Below are 23,474 nucleotides of genomic sequence, written 5' to 3'. Positions count from 1 at the left end.
GAACCGTAATATTGTTTAAATATGCCTCGAAATCGCATTCTCAAATAAAAACATCGAGAAAGTACTCAGTACGGAATTTGAATATATCGTCTTCGTTGTGGTTTCACTGATTTGTAGCGTACCCAAGTTAGGCGACGATTTGATTGTGAATTGGCGAAGTCAACGAATGTAGATACGAAATAAACGTTGATGAACTCTCTCGTCATAGCTAGTTCGTTGATCTGCTGCACAGCCCGAAATCTACGTTCGCCGTGAGCAGAATTTGCTCCATGTTTCATACTCGTCAGTAGACCTGTGAACCCTGTTTTGTGATTGATACTATCGTTTCAAATTTTTATTTGCATCTGTCTTAGTCAACACTCGTTCTACATTTAACGCAATTTCTTTAACAATAAGTAAAACTACACTTTGCAACTTTGCACATTTTGGTGCTTGATATGTGCATGTATCGCACATAAAGTCTAAAAAACACAACGGGGCCTCATTACGTAACTAATAAGTATAGGTATATCAGAAGAGAGAATGCTATACATTTTGCTTTAAACAATAATAGATAAATATTAGGCACGTTTTGTCGGCAGTCTTGATTGTAAATAACCTCGCGAGAGGCCTGGATAGCGAGGTAGGGGAAAAAGTACTCGTCTTACATCGGTACTAGTACAGACTCACAGAGAGAATGGAAGGAACTGAGTAATTTGAAGAACAAATCTGTGGTAGATTAAACTTAATCTTCCACATGTAAGCTCGTGGTTAAAAATTCTTCAGGCTGGTGAAGAGGTTGTGCCTGCTGCAGATGGGCATCTATCTTTCAGACCCTACAATATCACATTTCTCAGATGGATCTGCTCGCTAGAAACGCGTTGCGTTGACAAAAAATGGGATTCGTCGAAAAAAAAATCTTCTTTTAGATATAAGCATTTCCCTATCATGTTGAGTAATCTTCATTTTGCTCCTGTAGTGTTACCGACATTGCGTATTGTGCGACCCGCTCCAAACGTGTTTTATCTGACAGTAGATCCGTTTCACTTCTTATTTATTACAGCATCCCGCTGACTACCGTCGCGTCTGTGTCGCTGTAGTATCGAAGCAGTTGCTAATTAAAAGTATAGTCAACTGTAGCTAATATCAGTTTGTGGATCAATATACTAAACAGGACAGTTATTTCTCTGTAGATTTACTTAGTCGGGCTGTGATGTAGTTGGAATTCATCATCAATAGCTTACTAAAATCTTGGTATATCAGTTCTGCGTGAGAAATTATCGGAGACGAAGTTTAAAAAGTTCCCGTCGGGAGATTGTTTAAACTAGCCTCCCAACGCACGTTTCAAAAGACATTAGAAAGGACACCTAACAGCGAAGGCTTTGTAGAACGAAGGTTTGGTAATGGCGAGTGTCAGCCACCACAGACGGAAGGCGGAATATTTAGACTGTTTCCGTGCTTTAGAACAGAAAGACTAGAAGAGGACTTTCAAAACATCTTTTCCACAGACTAGGTGAACTACCGCACTCCAACCACGCCCGTGGCGTCAAGTGGTTCAGACAACCTTAATCGATATCGATATAGATGCTACTACACTCACCACTCCGTCGACGTTTTAATCTGTGGTTGCTCTTTCGGGATAGCCTTCACTTTGATCATCTACAAGAGAAGTACGACCGTGTTTATGTTCAGCCGCCCATTCTCTAAGTTGAGGATTCCGGATAAATCCTCACCAGCTTTTACTCAACGTCGACGATAAGCACTCCAAAGGAAATAGCTTTTATGGGGGAACAATAGTATAGTTTTATCTACTAGAGCAGTGGATGCCAACCTTTCGTAGACCATTGCCCCTTGAATCCAAACGGACATAAGCTAGTACCCCCACCCCAACTTTACTACGAAATTTAGCACCTAGCTGAACAGTAGAATGAAAGACTTTCCTTGGAACACTTTTATTTTTTAAATGATGAAAGATGAATATTATTTAGTTTGTGCACTATGTTGTTCGTAAGTCACTTTACTACTGCGCTCCTTACTTCTGAACTTCAGGCTGTTAATCCTTGGTGTTTGATCACAGCTACTACTACTAGTACTACTAGTACTACTACTACTACTACTAGTAATAATGCTGTGTACAGCTCTATAGTAGCCTTATGTTCTTACTGCTGTGTCGTGCTGTCAGTTATTTAATTTCTTTTTCGAAACTAGTAATGAAGCAATTTCTGGACTACTGCAGGTACTAGCTACATACTCGTATGTGTGCTGTGGGTGGACTGTGTGTGGAACCTGTAACCTCCAGCCCATTGGTGTTACTAATTGAGAAAAAGTAAATGTTGTTAACTTACGTAATCAGTACTATAGTCTTACAAAATTTGATAATAGTAATGACCATTTGAAAATAATTTAGTTTTGTGACCGAGACAGAATCGAATCGTTCAGTTTTTACCGCTCAGAAAATTTCGTTTTACCCCTCAGGTGGTATTACCGCATCTTGGGTACCTCTGCACTAGAGCGAAATAACCCGCTCGGATAGCCGCGCGCGTTAGGACGCCGCTTCCCGGATTCGGGGAGAGGCACCGGCCCCTAACGCCCAGCGATTTAATGACGACGGCCGGTGTGCCGGTCAGCCTGCATGTGGTTTTTAGGCGGATTCCCATATTTGGCTAAATTAACACAGGGCTTGTACCCACGGGGTGGCGACAAGAAGAGCATCTGGTCACCCTCTAACACTAACATGGCTAAATGCGATAATCAACATGTCGACCATGGGACGGTGCGGGATAAAGGTCAGGAACAAGAAAAGATGATATGTTAGAAAAAGTATTGCGCAGCTTATACCGACAAAACAAATAAAATTTCATTGATATCAACACTTTCCTTACCAGACAGAAAATATGGTTACGGACGTAAGTGTATGTGAGGGCTGAGGAAGGGGAGGTAACAGTTCGAAAACAACACGCGTGAAAATCCGTTTTTTCAGGGGATTATGTATAGCGTTCTATTGATCAAAGAGTGTTTGGCATAGACCTTGCCCAAGTGACCATTTGTATAGATATCGGAAGAAAGGGCGTACTGCAGCTATCCTACAGCACCGGGATAAAATTTTAACATACACTCTTCCTCCAGGCTAGGCAAACTGAGCAACTCGATTGGTTCTTTTGCCTTAAGTGTGTTCTAGAGTGGGCGTTAGACTGCTTACAAAAACACCATTCGTTCGTGGTTAGTTACAGAGAAAACACCATGATTTTTGGTTACCAAAAGTACACATTATGGGGATGGCCAGTTCTGTGATTTCTGTTCGTGGTAGATCGTCGAAATGTTTCCTTATGTTCCTAAGATGACGATATCGGGGAACTTCGAAACTTTTTTTCGATATCATCATTCGTTACAGAGATTCGGCGGTTCAAAGTTATCGTACTTACGCACGTAAAATATGCACGCAATATCGTGTGATGGGTAAATGTAGTTTTAACTGACACAGTGATCACATGGCAAGGGTTCTAGGTCCCAAGGGTTCTGAGGCCACCAAACTGTTTTCAGACAGTATTTTTCACCAATAAAACGTTATTACGCGCTCTCTCTGCATAACAGGCACTTCACGCCTATAGTAATATGCCGAAAGTGGGACTGCAGTGACAAAAATGGGCTAAAAAGGGTCTTCAACATGCCTAGAAAGAACTAAAAGTGAGTGCCAAAAATTACTAAACTGAGAAGACTACAAATTCAATAAAATATTTCTAATAAAATTTTTACCATTTTAAGATACAACTTATAACCCTGGTGTTTTCGATGAATTGCGATCAATGAGCAAAATACCCATAAAAAATATAAAGCAAACGATTTTGTTTCAACCTTCCATTAGGCGTACTGACTTGTTGTTTATATTCGTGTCAAAGTGTGTAAATGTGTCGAAGTGTATAAATATAAACTCTCAAAATTTCACTGACATATAGAATTCATTTTATATAAGCAGCTCACCTTGCTGCCGCAGGGAAAAGAAGGGAACCAGCGGTAAAACACCCCTGTCGGAGCGCAGAAAAGACGAATGTATTTCTCTTTAAAAGACTCCGACGCAAAAGTGGGGAACCACATGCCGCAATCCTCATTCCTCACTAGAAATTTTGGCATGCATACAGCTTACACTACACTCGTTCGTTCTCTGTTAGAATATTGCTGCGCGGTGTGGGATCCTTACCAGGTGGGATCGACCGAGGACATCGAAAGGGTGCAAAAAAGGGCAGCTCGTTTTGTATTATCGCGTAGTAGGGGAGAGAGTGTGGCAGATATGATACGCGAGTTGGGATGGAAGTCATTAAAGCAAAGACGTTTTTCGTCGCGGCGAGATCTATTTACGAAATTTCAGTCACCAACTTTCTCTTCCTAATGCGAAAATATTTTGTTGAGCCCAACCTACATAGGTAGGAATGATCATCAAAATAAAATAAGAGAAATCAGAGCTCGAGCAGAAAGGTTTAGGTGTTCGTTTTTTCCGCGCGCTGTTCGGGAGTGGAATGGTAGGGAGATAGTATGATTGTGGTTCGATGAACCCTCTGCCAAGCACTTAAATGTGAATTGCAAAGTAATCATGTAGATGTAGATGAGGGGAGACCATACATGGCTTGGGGGGGGGGGGGGGTCTCTGGACCTCCCAGACCCGCGAACTTTAAAACGTGAGTATAGGGAAGGGCGCATTTGGACCGAAATTTCAAGTACGTTGTTATAGGAGAAATTAAACGTGAGTATAGGGAAGGGCGCATTTGGACCGAAATTTCAAGTACGTTGTTATAGGGGAAATTATAAGTTGGAGCCCCCAGAACTTTTGAGCTATCGAGATATGCTGGGGATAATGGCAGTGGGATATACTGTAAAGCAATGGGAGAGGATGGAAACAATTGGGGGGGGGGGGGGGGGGAGACATTTACAGACGGTGGCAGTGGGAGGGAGATGCTAAGTATGAAGGTTTGATTACAGAGTGAAAGGATTTAGAATTATCCATGTTAAAAAAGCGGTAATATGTTCGCATGCCGACATTTTTGGTAAGGAAGACGGGGTGAGAACTGAGGCAGTTGGTTCCCAAATTGTCTGTCCGAATCCTTTAAACAGCAACATAACTTTTTTCCGACAGAAGCATTTTTCCGCTTGTGCAGAGACAAACAGGTTTCCTCGGCATGGAGAATTGCGTGAAGCCAGTCATCGTTTACCAATATGCCTTTAATTACGTTACCGCCGAGCTCTGGAGTTGGAGGGAGCCTGACGAGTGTGGTGTCTGTGTGTGCCGGCAGAATGCGCTGGAGCTGAGCGCGCCCGCGACGGACGTGCTGCTGCAGAGCCGCGCGCGCTGGTTCCAGCTGTCGGGCCACCCCGACTGCTTCGCGCCCGCCGGCCCGGGCACCATCTGGAAGAAGCGCAGTGGCGGCGAGGACGACGCCGAGCGCCGCGTCTACGAGGCGCTGGGCGCAGACCCGCTGCTGCGGGACCTGGCGCCGCGCTACTTCCGCGAGGTCACCTTCCGCGGGCAGCGCTTCATCGAGCTGCAGGACCTGCTCGCCGGCTTCCGCGACCCCAACGTCATGGATGTCAAGATGGGAACGCGCACCTTCCTCGAGTCCGAGGTGTCCAAGACTACGGCGCGGCACGACCTTTACCAGAAGGTCAGTCCTCTTTCTGTACAGGTAACGATCGTAGCAGGAAAATAACGCGTGAGAGTGTATTAGGAAATTTGTATCTAAAGGCGCATTAGGTTTTCCACACGCAACTTTTTCTTATATTTTGAGATGGATACCTTAGATCACTTGAAACGAATCAGTAGTGTCTCGAAAAATAGGTTATAAGGTGAATGTCAACAAGGTAAAACAACGGCAGTGGAGAAGACAGTCGAATCAAATCGAGCGACACTAAGGAAACTGGATTGGGAAATGAGACACTGAAACTGGTAGATCAGTTTTGCTATTTGAGCACCAAACTGATGACGGCCAAAGTAATGAGCGTATGAAACGTGGATTAGCAATAGCAAGAAAAGCCTTCCCGTAAAATAGGCATTTGTTGACATTGAAATAAATTTAAATGGTACCGAGTCTCTTCTGAAGCTATTAGGTCGGTACGTAAGTTCGTAGCATTTTTGAGCAGCATGTTAGTTTTCCGGTTGCAATGGGTTTGTTCGTTGATTGTCTCTTTTATTATAGTTCACTAGTGCTGTTTGAGTTTACATATTAACATTTTGTCATTTAGAGATAGTGAATGGCGCTGTGGATGCTAGAAAATGGAGTACCAAATGGAGAAACCTGGTTGTACTCGAGAAGTCACAAATCTGATGAGCTGTCCCCGTTCCGTCGTCGTGCGACATTTGCGTGCAGTAGGGTAGGGCGGCCGTGTGTGCATCTGTGCTTACTCGTCATCAATTGGCTCGTGAACAACACTGACAATTCCTATCCTGTATCGTGACTTCTGATGAGAAATGGTGTATTTATGCTAACATAATGAAAAGAAAAGAATGGTTGAGCCCAAACAAAGCAGCAACTCCCCATATGAAGACCCGTACACATATTATACAAGATGGAACAGCTACAGTTCGGTGTGCTACGAATTGCTTCCCCACAGTGTAATCATCAGTGCTGACATTTATTGTCAAAAGTTGAGACACCTTGCAGATGAGATTCAAGAACGGTGACGAAGACTGCTGGAAGGCATGTTACTCCACAATAACGGCCATGCACGTTCTGCTAGACTGACAAAAAATGCTATCCAGGAGTTGGGTTGGAAGTCACTTTGCACCCACCTTATTCACCTGATCTGGCACCCTCATCTTTTCACATTTTCTGCTGTCTATGACAGACAGACTTCAAGGAACTTCCTTTCTGGATGAAAATGTGCTCCAAACATTTCCCAGCGAGTTCTTTGCCTCAAAACTACACGATTTATATAGTTACGGAATTGAAAAGTTACCCCAGCGTAGGCAGACTGTTGTAAATAGTGAAGGAGAAAATGTTATTGATGACTCAAGTCTGTTATGTGTATTTGTCATGTTTATTAAACTTATGGAAAAACGCTATGAACTTGGGCACCAACCTAATATTTGTGAAGTTTGTAGTCATCTGTAGAAGTGAAATTTGGATGATAAACACTTCAGATCTTGTATTACATTGAATTTGGAAAAAAATAATAAATTTATGGCACACCTTGACTAAAAGGAGGAGTCATTTGACAGGAGATATCCTGAGGCATCAAAGAATCATTAGTTTGGTAACATAGATGAGTGTAGGGGGCTAGAGTGTGGTATTGGACTTGCCCTGAAATCTAGACATACTGAAGTAGAGGTTTAGGTTAGATTGGTAAATTATAATTAAGTTGACTTGTTGCAGCCAGCAAATGTAATGCCAAATAAAGGTTGTGGTAACACATTTTTAGATGTAGCATAGTCTAACGTAATAATGCCTTTCCTTATAACAGAGGAAGTTGCAACTAACTTCAGAAAACCTGTATTAGAAAATGGATAAGTCTCCAACAAGTATTTTCATGCATGCATTGTTACATAAATTATGTTAGATGCAAGGGTGGTCCACTGTGTAACTTTTGTTTGGGGGGGGGGGGGGGGTAAAATGAGAGGCCAAGGCTTGACTACAATAAACTGGTTCAAAAGGATGTAGGGTATGGTAGCTATTCAGGGGCGTGGAGAGACTTGTACAGGATAGTTATTGTGGAAAGCTTCATCAAACCAGTCTTTACACTGAAGACACCACCACCAACTTTGTATCAAAGGAAATGTAGGTTACAGTTTAACATCCTCAAACATATCTACATTCATTGAGGATGGAACTCTCATTAGTTGGAGAAGCATGGAAGAAGAAAGTAGCTGTGGTCTGTTTTAGGAACCACCCTGATTAATTGTTACTCTCATGATATCACAGTCTTGGATACTGCCGTGTCAAACCAGACTGTCATTTTTCAAATTAACATATACCTCAAGCTACACTACACATCTTCACTATAAATAAGATTTTGTATTAACATTTGTTGGCTTCACAAGCTCACAACCAAGCTATCACCTTTCAACCTAAACTAGACCTTTGGCTACACTATAGATAAGTCTGTCACCATTCTCTAATTATAAAAATAGAAGAAACATACATTTTTTCGTTGTTCTACTGTGTGTCTGTTTACACACACATGACATCACATGTCACACTATCACTGCATCCCAGGTCAAAGACAACACACAGTATCGGTAGTTTCAGTCATACTTTTAAATATCATAACTTAGGATGTTTGATTTGCTTTCGTAGCCACTAACCATCCACAGCTTGCTGATGGACTGTCACTAACTGTGCCCACTTTGTAGTATTTGGTACTAAAGCTTGAAGATTCAAAGATACAGCACCAACAACAAAGACTGATAAGGTTAGTCACGCAGCACGTAAGTTCAATGGAGACTTACCATTATGGATGAAAGGGTACCATGGATTTTAGGTGCTGGATAAGATTTGAATACCTGTAACTTCCTGGTGGACTACAGTTGTGTGGTAGACTAGGACTCGAACCCAGAACCTTGGCTTTGGTAGACAATGCTCTTATCAGCAGGTGCCTCACAAGATTCTGGATTTCAGTCCCAGTTGGGCATATGTTTTTAATTTGTTTTTAATTTACTAGGATGTTTTGAAACAGTGCACACTCTACTTCAGAGTGAAATATTCATTTGAAAACTTTTGTTCCAAAATCAGTTTTACCTCTTTCTATAAGATTACGTCTCCTGCTACTTTTTATAAGTAGAATTTTCTCAGTCAGATTTATAATTATATAATTATTATTACACACTTTCTATCATATGTTGACATATCTGTACCAAAAACACAGTACCCAAACAGTTTCATATGAAAACACACACAATATGGCTGTTACAATTGGAATACATAGAACTTCCATTTCTGTCTTTTTAAGTTGTCGTGTGGCCTGCAGGGAGACTAAAACTGTCTCTCAGTGCTACCTGTAGTGATAGTTAAGCCAAGGATAAAATGTGGAACAAGCAGATATCACTGTATGAATGTCGTGACCTTAGTCTGACTTATTACTGCGTAAGAAGCAGGAAATGTCATATAAATGTGATTGTGTAATGGCCTCAACTGCACCAGATGTCAAATTCTTATGTTGTATTTGTGTTTAGTTGCAGAACTCTTATTTGTTACATTTCTGAGAGCCTTTTCTTTTCACATAGATGGTGCAAGTTGATCCAAGTGCTCCAACACCAGAAGAACATGAAGCTAAGGCTGTTACGAAACTGCGTTACATGCAGTTTCGAGAACAACAGAGCTCTACTTGCAGTCATGGATTTCGCATAGAAGCAATGAAAGTGAGTGTTTAGATTTGTTTTTCTTTGCACTTTTCCTTTTCACTTGATAGGGAACATGTTGAAATTAAGTGAATATTGTTTGTTTCTTTCAGTTTCGTGGATCACCACCAGTCACTGACCTTAAGAAAGTAAAATCTCGATCAGAGCTACTCGCAACAGTGGCACTTTTCTTAGGAGGTCGTGAAGATGTAAGGCAGAGGTTGGTTGCGAGACTACGAGAAATAAGAACGAAATTCGAGCAGTCGGAGTACTTCAAAAGACATGAGGTAAAAATCTCATTGTAACAGCGATACCTTTTAATTCTGTTGAGGCTCATTTGCAGTTGCTTGTTGCTATGTCCATGTGTGTTCAGTATCATTGTCTTTTTTTCCTCATCTTCATGTGTATGTAGTAGTTGATGTAAAACATAGTGAGATAGAAACCATTGTGACCAGAAATGATCCCATATTCTTAACAAACTGTCAGCAACAATGTTTTATAATTAGTTAGTTTGATCCGTGGCTATTGACACTCCACTAAGGCTGTGATGTGAACTTACTGTGAAGTTTTTTAATGCACAGCACCATTTTATACACTGTATGAAGCAGTGGATTGTGTTATTTGACTTGCAATTAAGAAAATAGCAAGCTGAAATATACACATCATAATATTGACTAGGAACCATTCTGCCATTAAAACATGTTGCACCAGAAATCTTTCTTTGTAAAGTTGACCAGAATTTGGCATGCCAAAATCTAACCAAAATACTTTGGAAATTTGGTATGTTCATTGCAGAAATGACAGCTACTCCATGACATAATCTGTGCCAAAATAATTAGGTTGTACACAGCTCTTAATGGTTAATGATAGCCACAATGAAAAGTTATTTTCCTACCCTGTTAAGGAGACAAGTAGCTGGAGAGAGACTGTGACATCCGATCTACTTGTATCATATGTCTATTTTTTTATGTAAAGTTGGGTATGTGTCTGTGAACTGTATGATTTACAATTTGTCTTGAGATGATATACAGCATAGTTAAAGAAAACTACCAACTCTGGTTAGCTTCATAATGGCTGTTTACATCATTATTTCAAACACTATCAGAACAAACAACTGCTTACCCTCAAAAATTTTAATTTCAAAGACTTTTATTTATTTAATAAGTTTTACTGTTGTAGTTCTGTCTCATTGATTGGAAGGCAACAGTTTTCACATCAGTTAAATATTAAATATTTTTAATTTGGTCTGTAATAGTCGCTCCACCTTGTCTGAATGTATTTCGTTGTGTGCAGATTGTGCAAAATGTTATAAGTCATTTCAGTATATGTTTAATGTTTGAAGCTTACACCATGGACACATATTCGGTTATGAATTCTGCATGTTTCCTCATAGTTTAAACAGATGTTTTTTTAAGTAGATAGAATATGCAAATGGTGTTTCCATCTTTGTAATGTGTCTAATTTCTATAGGTTGTTGGTAGCAGCATATTCATGATTTATGATGATACAAAAGTTGGAGCATGGATAATTGACTTTGCCAAGACTCACCCTGTGCCCCAAGGAGTGGAAGTCACTCATAGGAAACCATGGATTCAAGGGAATCATGAAGAAGGTTTCCTGTTTGGTCTTGATTCACTCATTCGTGTATGTATATTTGAGATAGTACTGGAAATTGTTAAGTTTAAATTATGAGATTTGAATGGAAGCTGTGTGAACAATTAAACTGTGTGCTGTTTTACTGTGTAATACAAATTCATTCTTTACTGAGAAGAAATTGTGGAACAGCTAATTTTGAAAAAATACATTTGTATTATTGACAACATATTTTCAGCCGATGATGTTTTGTTTCATTATTTGTCATCTTTCTGCAGGTAATGGAAGAAGTAGATCTGAAACAGCCTCCAGATTTTAAAAATCCCATCATCCCAACTACCTCAGTTCAATTGAAATCCTGAATGGATGGACAGTAATTTAAGTGCCAGTGTAAAGACTGCATAATGGGGACCAGATGCCAGTGAAGCAGTAGTGATGTGTTGCTACAGTTTCCTGCAGTGTTTTTTTGTGAGAAAGTATGAATTAGATGGAAGGACAGACTTTGGGAGTCTCTGATAAACTGTTTACTCAGTGCAGAGAGATCTTTCATAATACGTAGGAAATGTATGGACATTAAAACTGTAAACAAAGTAAGGTATATTAAATTTCTATGAAAATTTGCAAACAGCTGTATCTCCAAAAATTACAGGTGATTGTAAATTTGTACATTTTTGTATTTATTGTTTTTATATTTTTTCAGTATTTATTATAATGATTGTTATTTCCTGTCCTTAAATGTATCAAACATTTTCTAGTCGTCAGAAACTAAAACTATAAGTAAAATTTATATATAAAACTTTTATGTCAGGTAATAACTTTTACATAATAATACAATTTTCATTTAAACAATTGCTTAATGTTTATTTCTTGAATAAGTTCCACAGGAACTTGTTCCAGTTTAACATAGCTGCCTGTTATCAGTCCACTGTAGTGCACATAAAGTAAAATGTCTTCTGCTGTCAGTTTCAAAGTGCAGTATGGGCAAAATAAAACTAGCCCAAAAAATTATTCATGCACCTTAATACAGAAAACTTAACTTACATCATCTGCTCCAGTTAAGATGACTTAAGCTGAGTTCCCTGTTTGAAAGCACAGGAAATGTTTTCCACACCTGTTTTATTTGTCCATGCTATACCTATATAAAATGTAATTATCAAATGAAACATTTCATCAATGAAACCGAAGTTCACATACCAGTGAAAACCTGTCTTTATTACTTCAGGGTGCAATTCACAACACAAAATTTTCATATAGTTATTACTGCAGGTCGTTTACCCACATTTATGTTTGATTAAAGATTTTATTCAATATTGGCAGAGATCAGAAGAGCTATTATAGAGCATTATATTTCATATTTTGTACATATCAGATCTCATCACTCAAACTTAATACCCTGAGCTAGAGGCAGTTGCTTGCTGTGATTGATAGTCACAGTAGCACGTCTCATGTATTGTTTCCAGGAATCTGAACCAGATTCACGGCCACCACCAGTGTGCTTCTCCCCACCAAATGCTCCTCCAATTTCAGCTCCACTTGTTGGTATATTCACATTCACGATCCCACAGTCAGAGCCTTTCGGACCAAGCCACTGGAAAAAAAAAGTTACTTTGGCCTAGATACTTATTACATAATAGAAATAATTCTTGTATGTTTAAGAAGAATTAAAGATGATATTAAAATATCTCAACAACTTGAAATAGATCTTCTGCATTAAGCACAGGTGATAAAGGTAACCTAGTAGAGTAAGGATTTGGAAAAATGGCTGGTTGTTACTGTTTAACTGAGAGAACTTTGCTGCTTCTGTGATAATGATTGTAGGACTACTATACATTAGGCTGATATGTCAAGTAATATTTCCTTTGTATGCATTTACAGCAATTATGGAACGTAAATTGTTGATAATGACAGAGAATTTAGGGCAAGTCTTAAAACAGGATTGCTCAGCTGGGCAAGAGTTATGGTGTAATCGGGAATGATGGACCATTATAGGATCTAGCAAATGTATGGTTGAATTTAGGTGAAGAGAGAAAGGTCATTTGGAAGATTTTGGCACTTCAGGTATTCGATTCTTGTTAAATGGAATGCCTAAGGGAAGCTGTTGATTGGTAGGTGACAGTTGTGAGTGATATTATAATAAAATGAGTCAGAGATCCATTCATGAAATTCAAAACTACACCCATTTCAGAAGGTAAGAACAAATCTTCCTCATAAAATCAATGCCCAAGTTAGCTTATTGTCTCAGATATCACAAAGTGGAATGGAGAAATGTTGTTATAAAAATTTTAAAACAAGTCACATGCCATATTTGACCAGAATTGGTATACTTACCTTTGAGAAAACAGTTTCCATGCTTGATGTGAAAATGCTGGATGATAAACCTTGCTTAACTTCATTATTCCATCTTATTGCCTCATCAACATTTGCAGTTTTCAGGACGTAGACAATTGGTGCAAATGTTTCCTTGTGCACTACACTGGCATCATGTGGCAATCCCGTTATGATCGTTGGTTCGACATAAAATCCTGGCCCATCCAAAACCTGTAATCCAGTCACTCTGTTGTAATGTTTTGAAAGCTTGCCTAGTTATCAGATGAAATGCTAATCAGTTAGTTAGTTAGTTAGTTTTAACATTAATCCAAATATTTTTCAGACATACCCATGCAACTACACTTCAGAACTATGGATTTTTTATGGCTAGAATAAAAATTAGTCCATGGAATAGAAGATGCTGTCTAGGAGAAGTGTTTTTAGGTTAGATTTAAAACTTACTTTGCTACCCGTCAGACAATTTGTTAGTGGACAAATGATCAAAAATTTTTATTGCTGTGTAATGAGCTCCTTTCGGGTAATAAAGGTCTCTTTCTCCTCTAGTGTTGTATCTATGAACATCACTGTTCTCAAATTGTGATGGATTGTGTATAACAAATTTTGTTAGCGAATGTACGTATTGTGATGGTGCAGTTAAAATGCTTTACTCCTTCAAGAGATACCTATGTGACAACTCCAGATGACAACCACATATTGCTTTTGTGCAATCTATACTTTATTTCTAATTGATGGATTACCCAAGAAAATTATTCCACAGGGAATTATTGAGTGGAAATATGCAAAATATCTAAGGAGGTTGATTTGTTCGTTTCCAGAATTAGCAGTTAAACAAAGAGAAGAAAGTAGCTATACATTTTTTTTTGAGCAGCTCATAATATGCTGCTTCCAGATCAAGCTTTTTTTCCCCCTGCCATTGTGATACGGGTGGTTGGTGCTTATTATGCTTTGTCACACAATTGCAATTTTGTTTTGTTTCACACAGGTTATTGTCAAAGAATTGTCTAGTGCTCACTCTGAAGGAGTAAACTTTACGGTTTAGTTCTATTTTTAATTCAGATCTGTTTGATTTTACTAGTTTCATTGCTACTCTGTTCTACATCTAATTTTGTAATATTTGTTCCAATTTTATTTGTGTTAACTTATTTCAGTATTACTTTTGCAATTGAGTTTATGTCTTATGATTAATTTCTAAACATTAAGATTATGCTAAGTCTGTGGCTACGTCTTCGGTCACTTTGGCAGTCAGCATTGGCATTGACTGGTCAGGTCAGGATAGGCATCTCACTGGCAGTAGTGTGCATAACATCTGTCATCGTGTGTTTTGGTTATTCTCGTCTGCTTTGATGGGTGCAAGGTGTGGTGGTGGTGGTGGTGGTGGTGGTGGTGGTGGTGGTGGTGGTGGTTTATGGGGCACTCAACTGCGTGGTCATCAGTGCCCGTACATAGCCCTAATTTTTTACACAGTCCAATCTAGTCACTGTCATGATGATGATGACGACGACGACGACGCTGCCGACGACGACAACACAAACACCCAGTGGCCGGACCGAGAAAATCCCCAACACGGCTGGGAATCGAACCCAGGACCCCCTGATCCAGAGGCAGCAATGCTAGCCACTAGCCCACAAGCAGTGGACTAAGTTGGTGAAGGAGAGTGAAGTTTATTAATAGATTGTCCATTTTGTCGTTTATGTCTTTGAAATTGTCCTTTGTGATGTGTGCTATAACCGGGAGGGGTATATGTATTCGTATTTTGATTTGGTTGCGAGTTGTGGTTTTTGAGTGAGTAGAGTGACATGTCCAGTCTGTCTTTGGTTATGCGCCATTCATATCTGCACAAGGTTTGGCAAGTCTAGTTTTCGTGGGAAAGACCTTCACTATAGTGTCCAAGGTATTCTTAGTATGCTGCATAACAGCCACTTTTCTGTTGCATAATATTTTCTGGTGCAGGTCTTGTCATGCCAGCCAGTGGTGTTGCTGCATATTCTCTTACCGGTCTTATATAGGCTTTTAAGTGTCAATGGCTGTGATTGTGCTGCACCCATGGAAGCATCCTTGTACTAGTCTGATTAGTGTTTGTCTTTTGCGGATTTTGTCTATGTTGTGCTTAACTTCAGTCTTCCAGTTTAGTTATTTGTCTAGGTGGATTCCTAAGTATGAGGTTCATTCAAATGAAACCTGGTCAGTGCGTCTACCTTTGCCTTACCACATAAGGTGGCACAATATAACGCGTGTACACAGTTTTATATTGCATAGCACCAGTGTGGTTTCACGCTGAAGAGAAGATGGTCACACAAGTTATCATCCACTACTGAACATGCAAGCAAGTAAGCAGGAATACTTTGGCAGCAGAGGGAGTTGGAGGCTGTGAAATGTATCAACAGATGAGGGCTGTGTATGGTGAGTACAGTCTGAGTCATTAAAATGTTGTAGAATGGTGCATACGATCCTTGAGGGGTGTGAGTCACTGGAAGACGATGCTTGTCCTGGACTGGCTCATTGTGTCATCACACCAGAAATGGTTGTGGAAGTGAACGCTTTAGTCTTGGACAACCGCAGGATCACCGTGGATGAAATCCATCGGTTACTGAGTATTAGCATGGGCACTGCCCACACCATAATGCGTCAACACTTGAACTTTAGAAAAATCTGTGCGCAGTGGGTTCCCCATCAATGGACCGCCGAACAGGGCAATACTCGAATGGTGCTGTCTTCGAATTGTCTGCAACGTTATTATGAGGAGGAATATGGCTTTCTGTCGCGTATTGTCACAGATGACAAAACGTGGTGTCACCATTTTGAATCGGAAAGCAAGCGTCAGAGCAAGAATTGGAAACATGCAACTTCACCACTTCCAAAGAAATCAAAGACCATGCACACCAGTTCTGGTAAGATCATGACGTCCTTCTTTTTTGACCACAAGGGCCCACTGCTTGTCAAGTTTCTGGAACGGGGAACCACCATCAGTGCCCAGCGTTCTCAAGCCACTTTAAAGAACCTTAGACAAGCAATCAAGTCGAAACGCCGAGGTATGTTGTCCAATGGTTTTATCCTCCTGCATGATAATGTCCGCCCACACAAGGCCAATGCAGTGAAGACGACATTGTGGCAGTTTCGGTGGGAAGCACTGGAACATCCACCACACAGTCTCGACCTTTCACTGTGCATCTTTCATGTGTTTGGACATCTGAAACAAGCTATTCGTGGACATTGATTCGCAACGGACAACAAAGTGTGTGACTGGGTCCAGGCCTGGATCTGACAGCAGTCTACTAGCTTCTTCAAGGATGGAATCAATCAGGGATAAATGTGCTAACGGTTTTGGCAATTATTTTTGAGAATGTGTATTGTGTATAACTACATTTTTGAGTTAATAAAATCGTTACCATTACTTTATACTAGAGACCAGGTTTCATTTGAATACTCCTTATATTTTGTTCTGTCAAAGATGGTGAGTCTGGTTCACATAGGTGGAAGTTGAGTTATTCTTGTAGTTGTTCTCATTTGTGGCTTAGATTTCTGTGTGAGAAGAGTATGATCTGAGTCTTATCTGGTTTAGGTCTTATTCGCCATTGTTTCATCAATGTTTCCTCTCAGAAGTATGTATTGGTTTGTCACTGCATTATTGTGGTTAATTATACTTAGCACCATTAGGCTGTGTTGCCAGTATACATGGATAGATTTTCATTTGGTCTGGCTGTAGTTGGAATGTCTGTGTTGTATTGGATGTTGCATGGAAGATGAGGACAACCCTGTGTAAGTTTTTGTGTGTAAATTCACCAAAAAATGTGGAGTGATCTACCCTTTTTATTGACACCCGTTTATGTGCTACATCAGTTGTTAGTATGACTATTTGTTGCACAGAACTGAATACAGTGTTTTTTTCCAAAATAAGCAAGTTTGTTTAAAAAAACCATTTAATTGTTTGAAAACTTCATTAACAATCTTTTCTGTTGCTTGCTCTCTAACGGGATTCATTATAACACTAATAAGTGCCATTTCTGCTTGGTGGTTGTTAAGTGGAAGATCATTCACATATATGAGCAGTAGGAGTGGACTCAAAAGTTGAACCCTTGTGGGACTCCCTTTGTGCCTTCTCCCCAGTCACTAAAATTTTCTCTTTCCAGCATTATTTGAGCGGATTTCTATCATTGATAAACTGATGATTAGTAGAATGCTCCATGTGTTGTTCACAGGCTCTAGGTGACTGTTGAAAAATAGTGTCATGTATCTGTGCCACTGTGTAGTGTAATGCAGCGTTGAGTAAAGGTTACTTGGTCTGTCATAATAAAGTGTAAATAACTTTTTGAAGTTCCATTTTATTCGTGGTGGTGGTGGTGGTGGTGGTGGTGGTATGTATAGGGCATTCAACAGTGAGGTCATCAGCACCTGTACTCAGTGAACAGAATACAAGTGTGGTTATGGCTTGTTAGAAGCATCAAATATAAATTAGAAAATGTAACCTGCTACCATCCTGGGACACTCTTGCTAACACTGTCACACAAAACAGTAAAACACCTATGCCCCATTGTATGTCTCAGTGTGTGAGTAAAATACATAGACTATAACCACACATCATCTAAAATAGTGGAGCAAGAAACTGAGTCTACACGAGCAATTGGAAAACAAAAGGTGAAGCAACCACCCTAGAAAAACATTCTACCTAAGATACTGTTGAGAAGACTAGACATCACACACTCTTAAAACATTAATCGCGTTCGGTTCATCATCACCTAAAATAGGGGGCAGATCAACTGGTAAGCAGGTTGCAGACCTCATGGCTTGGTATAAAACACAATCAGTTTATGTAGTGTACAGAAAACTGTAGACCACATGCACTGCATACAGATGAGTCTTCCTGCTGAAGGAAGAGTCCAGGTGTTGGAGGACAGTGTCGTATCCGAAGATACATTAAGAGTATGTGCTCCCGCTGCACTGGCTGGAGGGAGACATGCCACAATCATATCACTGGTTTCACAGCCCTCAGCTTGTTGTTCTCCAACCCTAACAATTTCTCCCCCCACAGACACATGATGTTTCTCAATAGTGAGGCAACTGCATGGATAGGGGCAGCACATTCAGAAATTGTAACTTCCAAGCAGGCATCCTTAGCTGCTGCATCTGCTGTTTCATTACCCCAAATGTCTGCGTGCCCTAGTACCCAGCAGAATGACACATTTTTCCCTGCCTCTGTAAGTGGAAAAGGGTGTCGTGGATCAGCTGAAGATATTTTTGGGTGAATACATGTCGTTGATAGCTTAAAGGACACTTAGGGAGTCAGTGCAGATGAGGAATTTGTTAGGAGAAAAAGGCACTGCATCTCCTGTAGAGCCCTCAAGTTTGTAGATGATTCAGCATCATACATTGTGAATGTATCAGGTAAGCAAATCTTGATAACACAGCACAGCTGATGGAATTATCCTGCTTAGACCCATCAGTGTTACGGTCACAGTGCTCAGCTGAAATACTGCACAACATCGATGCAAAAACAGAGGGTGGAGTAAAAAACTTGATGTACACTGACAGATCCAAAATAATTTTGGAGCTCCTTATTAACTGAGGCAGCGAATGACTCCAACCTCGATGAAGCATACAAGAACTGCCTGCACCAAGAGCCACATGTGAATACTGAATGGCATCATTGCTTGTGGCCTTTGTCTAAATAGTCACTCCATTGAAGAGCCAGTAACAGTATGGAATGCTGGTGATTGTGATATGGTGAGTAGGCTGCACACATGATGCATCATGAGGACCTAGAGGCTAGGAATTTGACTCATCCTATATGCTCCTACCAGATCCAAATCCTCCATGATGAACAGCATCAATTATCTTAAGATAAGATGGTCAAGCTGAGCCATAAACTGTGCAACCATAGTCAATGCAGGATCACACAAACACTTTGTAAAACAGACAGAGATGTTCAGTCTGCTCCCCATGACCTGGATTGAGGCTTTGTAAAATATTCAATGCCTTTAAACCTTTGGCCTTAATAGCCTTCATATGCTGTAACCACGTGAGGAGTTCATCAAAAGTGAAACCCAAAAACTTCACTAAACTTTTAAAATTAAGAACAAAGTGTCTCATTGTAAGAAGAGGCAGGTTAAAGAGGCAAGAACAAAGATTCAAATCACCACAAATACATATTTTTTTTTCTTGAGGCAATAATTTACCAACAGCCATATATATTGTAAAAATTTATTTTATTTTATGAACTTCTGTGTGCTACCAGTTTTGGCATTACATTGATACCATCTTCAGGCTCCACTTCTCATAGTCGTAAAATTGCTATACACGGAAGGAGCCATATAACTGGATCCGTGAATCAAATCGTCCTGCAATAGCTCTTGGTGGCCACCAATCGTCCTGCAACAGCTCTTGGTGGCCACCAAGAGTTGTTGCAGGATGATTTGATTCACGGATCCAGTTATATGGCTCCTTCCGTGTATAGCGATTTTACAACTATGACGAGTTGGGCCTGAAGATGGCATCAACGTAATGCCAAAACTGGTAGCACATAGAAGTTCATAAAATAAAATAAATTTCTACAATACATACGGCTGTTGGTAAATTATTGCATCAAGAAGTTCTTGCCAGCCGTCGTGCCACGATGCATAATGGATCGACGAAGAACAAATACATTTATCTGTATCGTAAGCTGCAGCTGACGAATGGCTGTTGCAAGGATTGAGGTGGAGCAGAAGATGGCAAAGTCGTCCACAAACAATAAACAACTAGCAGGCGGTTTAACTGTGGAAGTAACACCATTGATGGCAATAGTGAACAGAGGTACACGTAAAACAGAGCCTTGAGGGACCCAATTTTCTTGCTCGAATCACTTGGAAAGAGCATCACCCACCCAATATCGAAAAAGTTTTCTGGAAAGGAAGGACAATATGAAAATTGGTAATCGTCCCTGGAAACCCTATTGGTGAAGTTGTCTCTGGATGTGACGCCTCCAAGTAGTGTCAAAGGCCCTCTCAATGAAGATCAAAGAAGACACCTGTGAGATGCTGTCTGCTTATAAAGGATTGTTGGATTTCTGCCTCCTGCAGAGTGAGGTTGTCAATGGTTGAACACCACCACCAAAACCCACTTGAAAAACAACTAAATAAGTCCAGAGATTCTAGGACCCAAATCAGACACTGGTTCACCATGGGTTCTAGGGTCTTTCCGATGAGCCAGTGAGGGCCATGCTATGGTAACTACTGGGAAACATGTGGTCCTTTTCTGGTTTCAGAAGGCCCACTAAAATCGCATCCTTCCACAAGTCGAGAAAGTTCCTGGTAAACCAGATCACATTAAAAAGGGACAGAAGTATTTCCTTCGCATCCTGGTGAAAGTACTGTAACATGTTTTATGGGATCCAATCCTTACCCAGGGCAGTCTCCTTGACCTGGGACAGGGAACACTCAGGTTCCCACAAAGAAAAGGGGCAATAATAGTCCTCAGTGTTGGTAGAATTAAAATTCTAACCTCTCCACCAGTGCCCACTAATGGCGGAAAGCTGGATCTCAGTTTGCAGTGGCAGTGATCAAACTGAACTAATCTGCCATGGCATTCACAGTGTCCCAAGTTTGGATTGTAGACATTCCTGACTCAGTAGGTCATTGGGCACATTTGCTAGAGATCCTCTTTATGGCTTCCCATACCTTTAAAGAAGTAATTGAGTCCAAAAACGCTTGCCATGACCTCTTCTTGTTCTCTGTGATTGTCCATCATGCCTTTTCCCTTACAATTTTAAAGTCTGTGAGGTTCATAACAGGAGGTTGGCATTTGAACGCGGCACAAGGCCATGCGTCTCTCCTTGATGATGGAACAATGCTTATCATTCCACCATGGGACATATCACCTCTGAAGTCAGTCTGAAGACTTAAAGAAAGCAAGGTCTGTGGCCAAGAATAGTCCCATGGCAGTGCTAAAGTGTGTGCTACCACCAGCATTAAGAAGTATAACTATCCTGACACTATAAAGCTTTTGACAACGTAACCTCTGGGGCTCACTGATAGAGATCCCCATAGCACACTGTGTATATTAAAATCTCCTACAGGTAGGAAGGATGGAGGGAAAGCATTTGTTGGGCTGCAGATACACACTACAGATTGCAACAGAAAATGAGACATGGACCATGACAGCAATTGCCTGAATAGCTCTTCTGAGAGAGAGAAAAGTGGTTTGGTAAGTGTCATTCACAAAGATAGCCACTTCACCTTTAGCCCTGTTCCACTGAAGTCTGATGAGAGCTGTATCCCCTGAGTCCAGTGGTATCAACTGTGTTTAAAATGTGTTTCCTCTAGACACAGATAGGGAGGTCTCTTCCATGACAAAGAGTTTCAGCTCCTCCACATGTGTTCTAAACCCATTCATGGTCTGTTGAAGCACAGGAGCCATTTATCTGGGAGGTTTATATTTTCCCATTGCCCTTCTGCATCTAGGAGAACCCACTTCACTAGGAGGAGAACTGAGTGGACTCAAGAGTTCATTGAAGCAGAGATCTAAGTCCATTCAGAGTCAACATCCTCTGAATGTTTCTGGATCTGATGATCCACCTGTTTCCATTCTGCCTTCTTGACAGTAAAATTTACCTTAGTCTTCACCCTCACATTCAATGACACCAAGGTAGGCTGTGCGAACCCAGTGTGCAGCAGTTGCCCTGCCAAAGTGGCACCCACAGCAGGAGCAGAAGCAGTGCTCTCTGTTGGAGTTTGCTTGGAGGTGACAACCATTCCATCTATACTGTCACTGCCACAGATGTACTTGCAAGAGCATTTCTTGGTATCAAGATCCATCTACATGTATGTCTACATCTACATGGATACTCTGCAAATCACACAAGCACCTGGCAGAGGATTCATCGAACCACCTTCACAATCATACTCTATTATTCCAATCTCAAAGAGCATGCAGAAAAAACAAAAACCTATATCTTTCCATGCAAGCTCTGATCTCCATTATTTTATTGTGATGATAATTTCTCCCTATGTAGGTTGGATCACAAAATATTTTATCTTTCAGAGGAGAAAGCTGATAATTGAAATTTAATGAGAAGATTCCCCTGCAACAAGAAACACCTTTGTTTTAGTGATGTCCACCCCAAATCCTGTATCAAGTCAGTGACACTCTCTTCCCTACTTCTTGATAATACAAAACATGCTGCTCTTTTGTCACCTTTCTCAATGTACTTCATTAATACTATCTGGTAAGGATTCCACACTGTGCAGCAGTACTTTGAAAGGGGATGGACAAGCATTGTGTAGGCAGTCTCTTCAGTAGAACTGTTGCATCTTCTAAGTGCTTTGTCAATAAATCACAGTCTTTGGTTTGCCTTCCCCACAACATTTTTTATGCGTTATTTTCAATTTAAGTTGTTCAAAATAGTAATTCCTAAGTATTTAGAAAGTCTTCCAATCCATATGTGACATACAGCAAACCAGTGCTTAACAGTATTGGTTAAAAACAGTCTTGGTTGCAATTTTAGTTTTTTATTTTTCAATGATGCATTTCACCGTATTTATACATTTCAGGTTATCTTTTCAAAATGGGTTATCTTTTCATAATTGGACGGGAGAGACACCAATATTTGCATAACGCGTTCGCGTTCACAGGAGTGAGTAACAGAATAAAATGGGGGCTCAGGTAGTAAACTAAGTATTTAGTCCATAGGTGATGTCTAGGTGGAAATACTTGTGGTCACAAGTTTCTTTGTGAGTACAGCAAATGAAGGGGAAAAGTATCTGGGCTGAAAGGATTTGTACATCATCTTTGCTTCAGTGTAAGGCACATGCTTAATCATCTTTCCTTCCTGGATTTTCTTTTCTTTCTTAAACACCATACACACTCAGCTCCAAACTGGATGTGGACCTGAACAATTGACACCAAAGTCAGGGCAGGTACACACAGTTCCATCAGCGTGAGCAGCCATACGACATGTACCATACAAAGCTCATCCATTACACCCTAGAGAGGTGTGCCCGAATTTCTAGCACGTGAAGCACCTTCTAGGGTTGGAGAATTATGGTCTGACTTTCAATCTTAAAAATTCAGTTTTAATATAATCTGGGTAAACCAGAATATAATCTGGGTAAACCAGCAAACCAAACGTTGTAAATTAGTCTGATTTTTCCAGTTTTCCACCCACATGATAGTCAGCTCATTCTCCTTCCAGCTCGGAAGTGTCCATATGCATGATGTCACTGCATGTGACCACTCCTTGACTAGTTAGGGGTATGGGGTAGTTCAACTACAATAGGATACTCAC

At 40.4% G+C, this 23,474-nt stretch overlaps 2 protein-coding genes across 6 annotated transcripts in view; one reads left to right on the top strand and one right to left on the bottom strand.

The window, feature by feature from the left end:
* LOC126176062 (inositol-trisphosphate 3-kinase homolog) overlaps nucleotides 1-11,883 on the top strand; it is a 528,034-nt gene extending 516,151 nt beyond the window's left edge. For all 5 annotated transcript variants that reach the window (XM_049923213.1, XM_049923199.1, XM_049923206.1 and 2 more), the window contains 5 exons: nucleotides 5,262-5,630; nucleotides 9,185-9,319; nucleotides 9,412-9,585; nucleotides 10,769-10,942; nucleotides 11,170-11,883. In XM_049923213.1, the coding sequence (XP_049779170.1) occupies nucleotides 5,262-5,630; nucleotides 9,185-9,319; nucleotides 9,412-9,585; nucleotides 10,769-10,942; nucleotides 11,170-11,253 (936 nt within the window). In that variant the 3' untranslated portion in view covers nucleotides 11,254-11,883. The remainder of the gene's footprint in view (nucleotides 1-5,261; nucleotides 5,631-9,184; nucleotides 9,320-9,411; nucleotides 9,586-10,768; nucleotides 10,943-11,169) is intronic.
* Nucleotides 11,884-12,082: 199 nt separating this feature from the next.
* Nucleotides 12,083-23,474, bottom strand: part of LOC126176053 (alpha-aminoadipic semialdehyde dehydrogenase-like) — a 67,734-nt gene continuing 56,342 nt past the window's right edge. The window contains exons 7-8 of the mRNA XM_049923189.1: nucleotides 13,220-13,429; nucleotides 12,083-12,479 (exon numbers count right to left, since the gene is read on the bottom strand). Of these exons, the coding sequence (XP_049779146.1) occupies nucleotides 12,267-12,479; nucleotides 13,220-13,429 (423 nt within the window). The 3' untranslated portion in view covers nucleotides 12,083-12,266. The remainder of the gene's footprint in view (nucleotides 12,480-13,219; nucleotides 13,430-23,474) is intronic.

The sequence above is a fragment of the Schistocerca cancellata genome, chromosome 1, assembly GCF_023864275.1.
Source record: "Schistocerca cancellata isolate TAMUIC-IGC-003103 chromosome 1, iqSchCanc2.1, whole genome shotgun sequence".
Taxonomy (NCBI): domain Eukaryota; kingdom Metazoa; phylum Arthropoda; class Insecta; order Orthoptera; family Acrididae; genus Schistocerca; species Schistocerca cancellata.
This window is presented reverse-complemented; position numbering and strand designations above follow the sequence as displayed.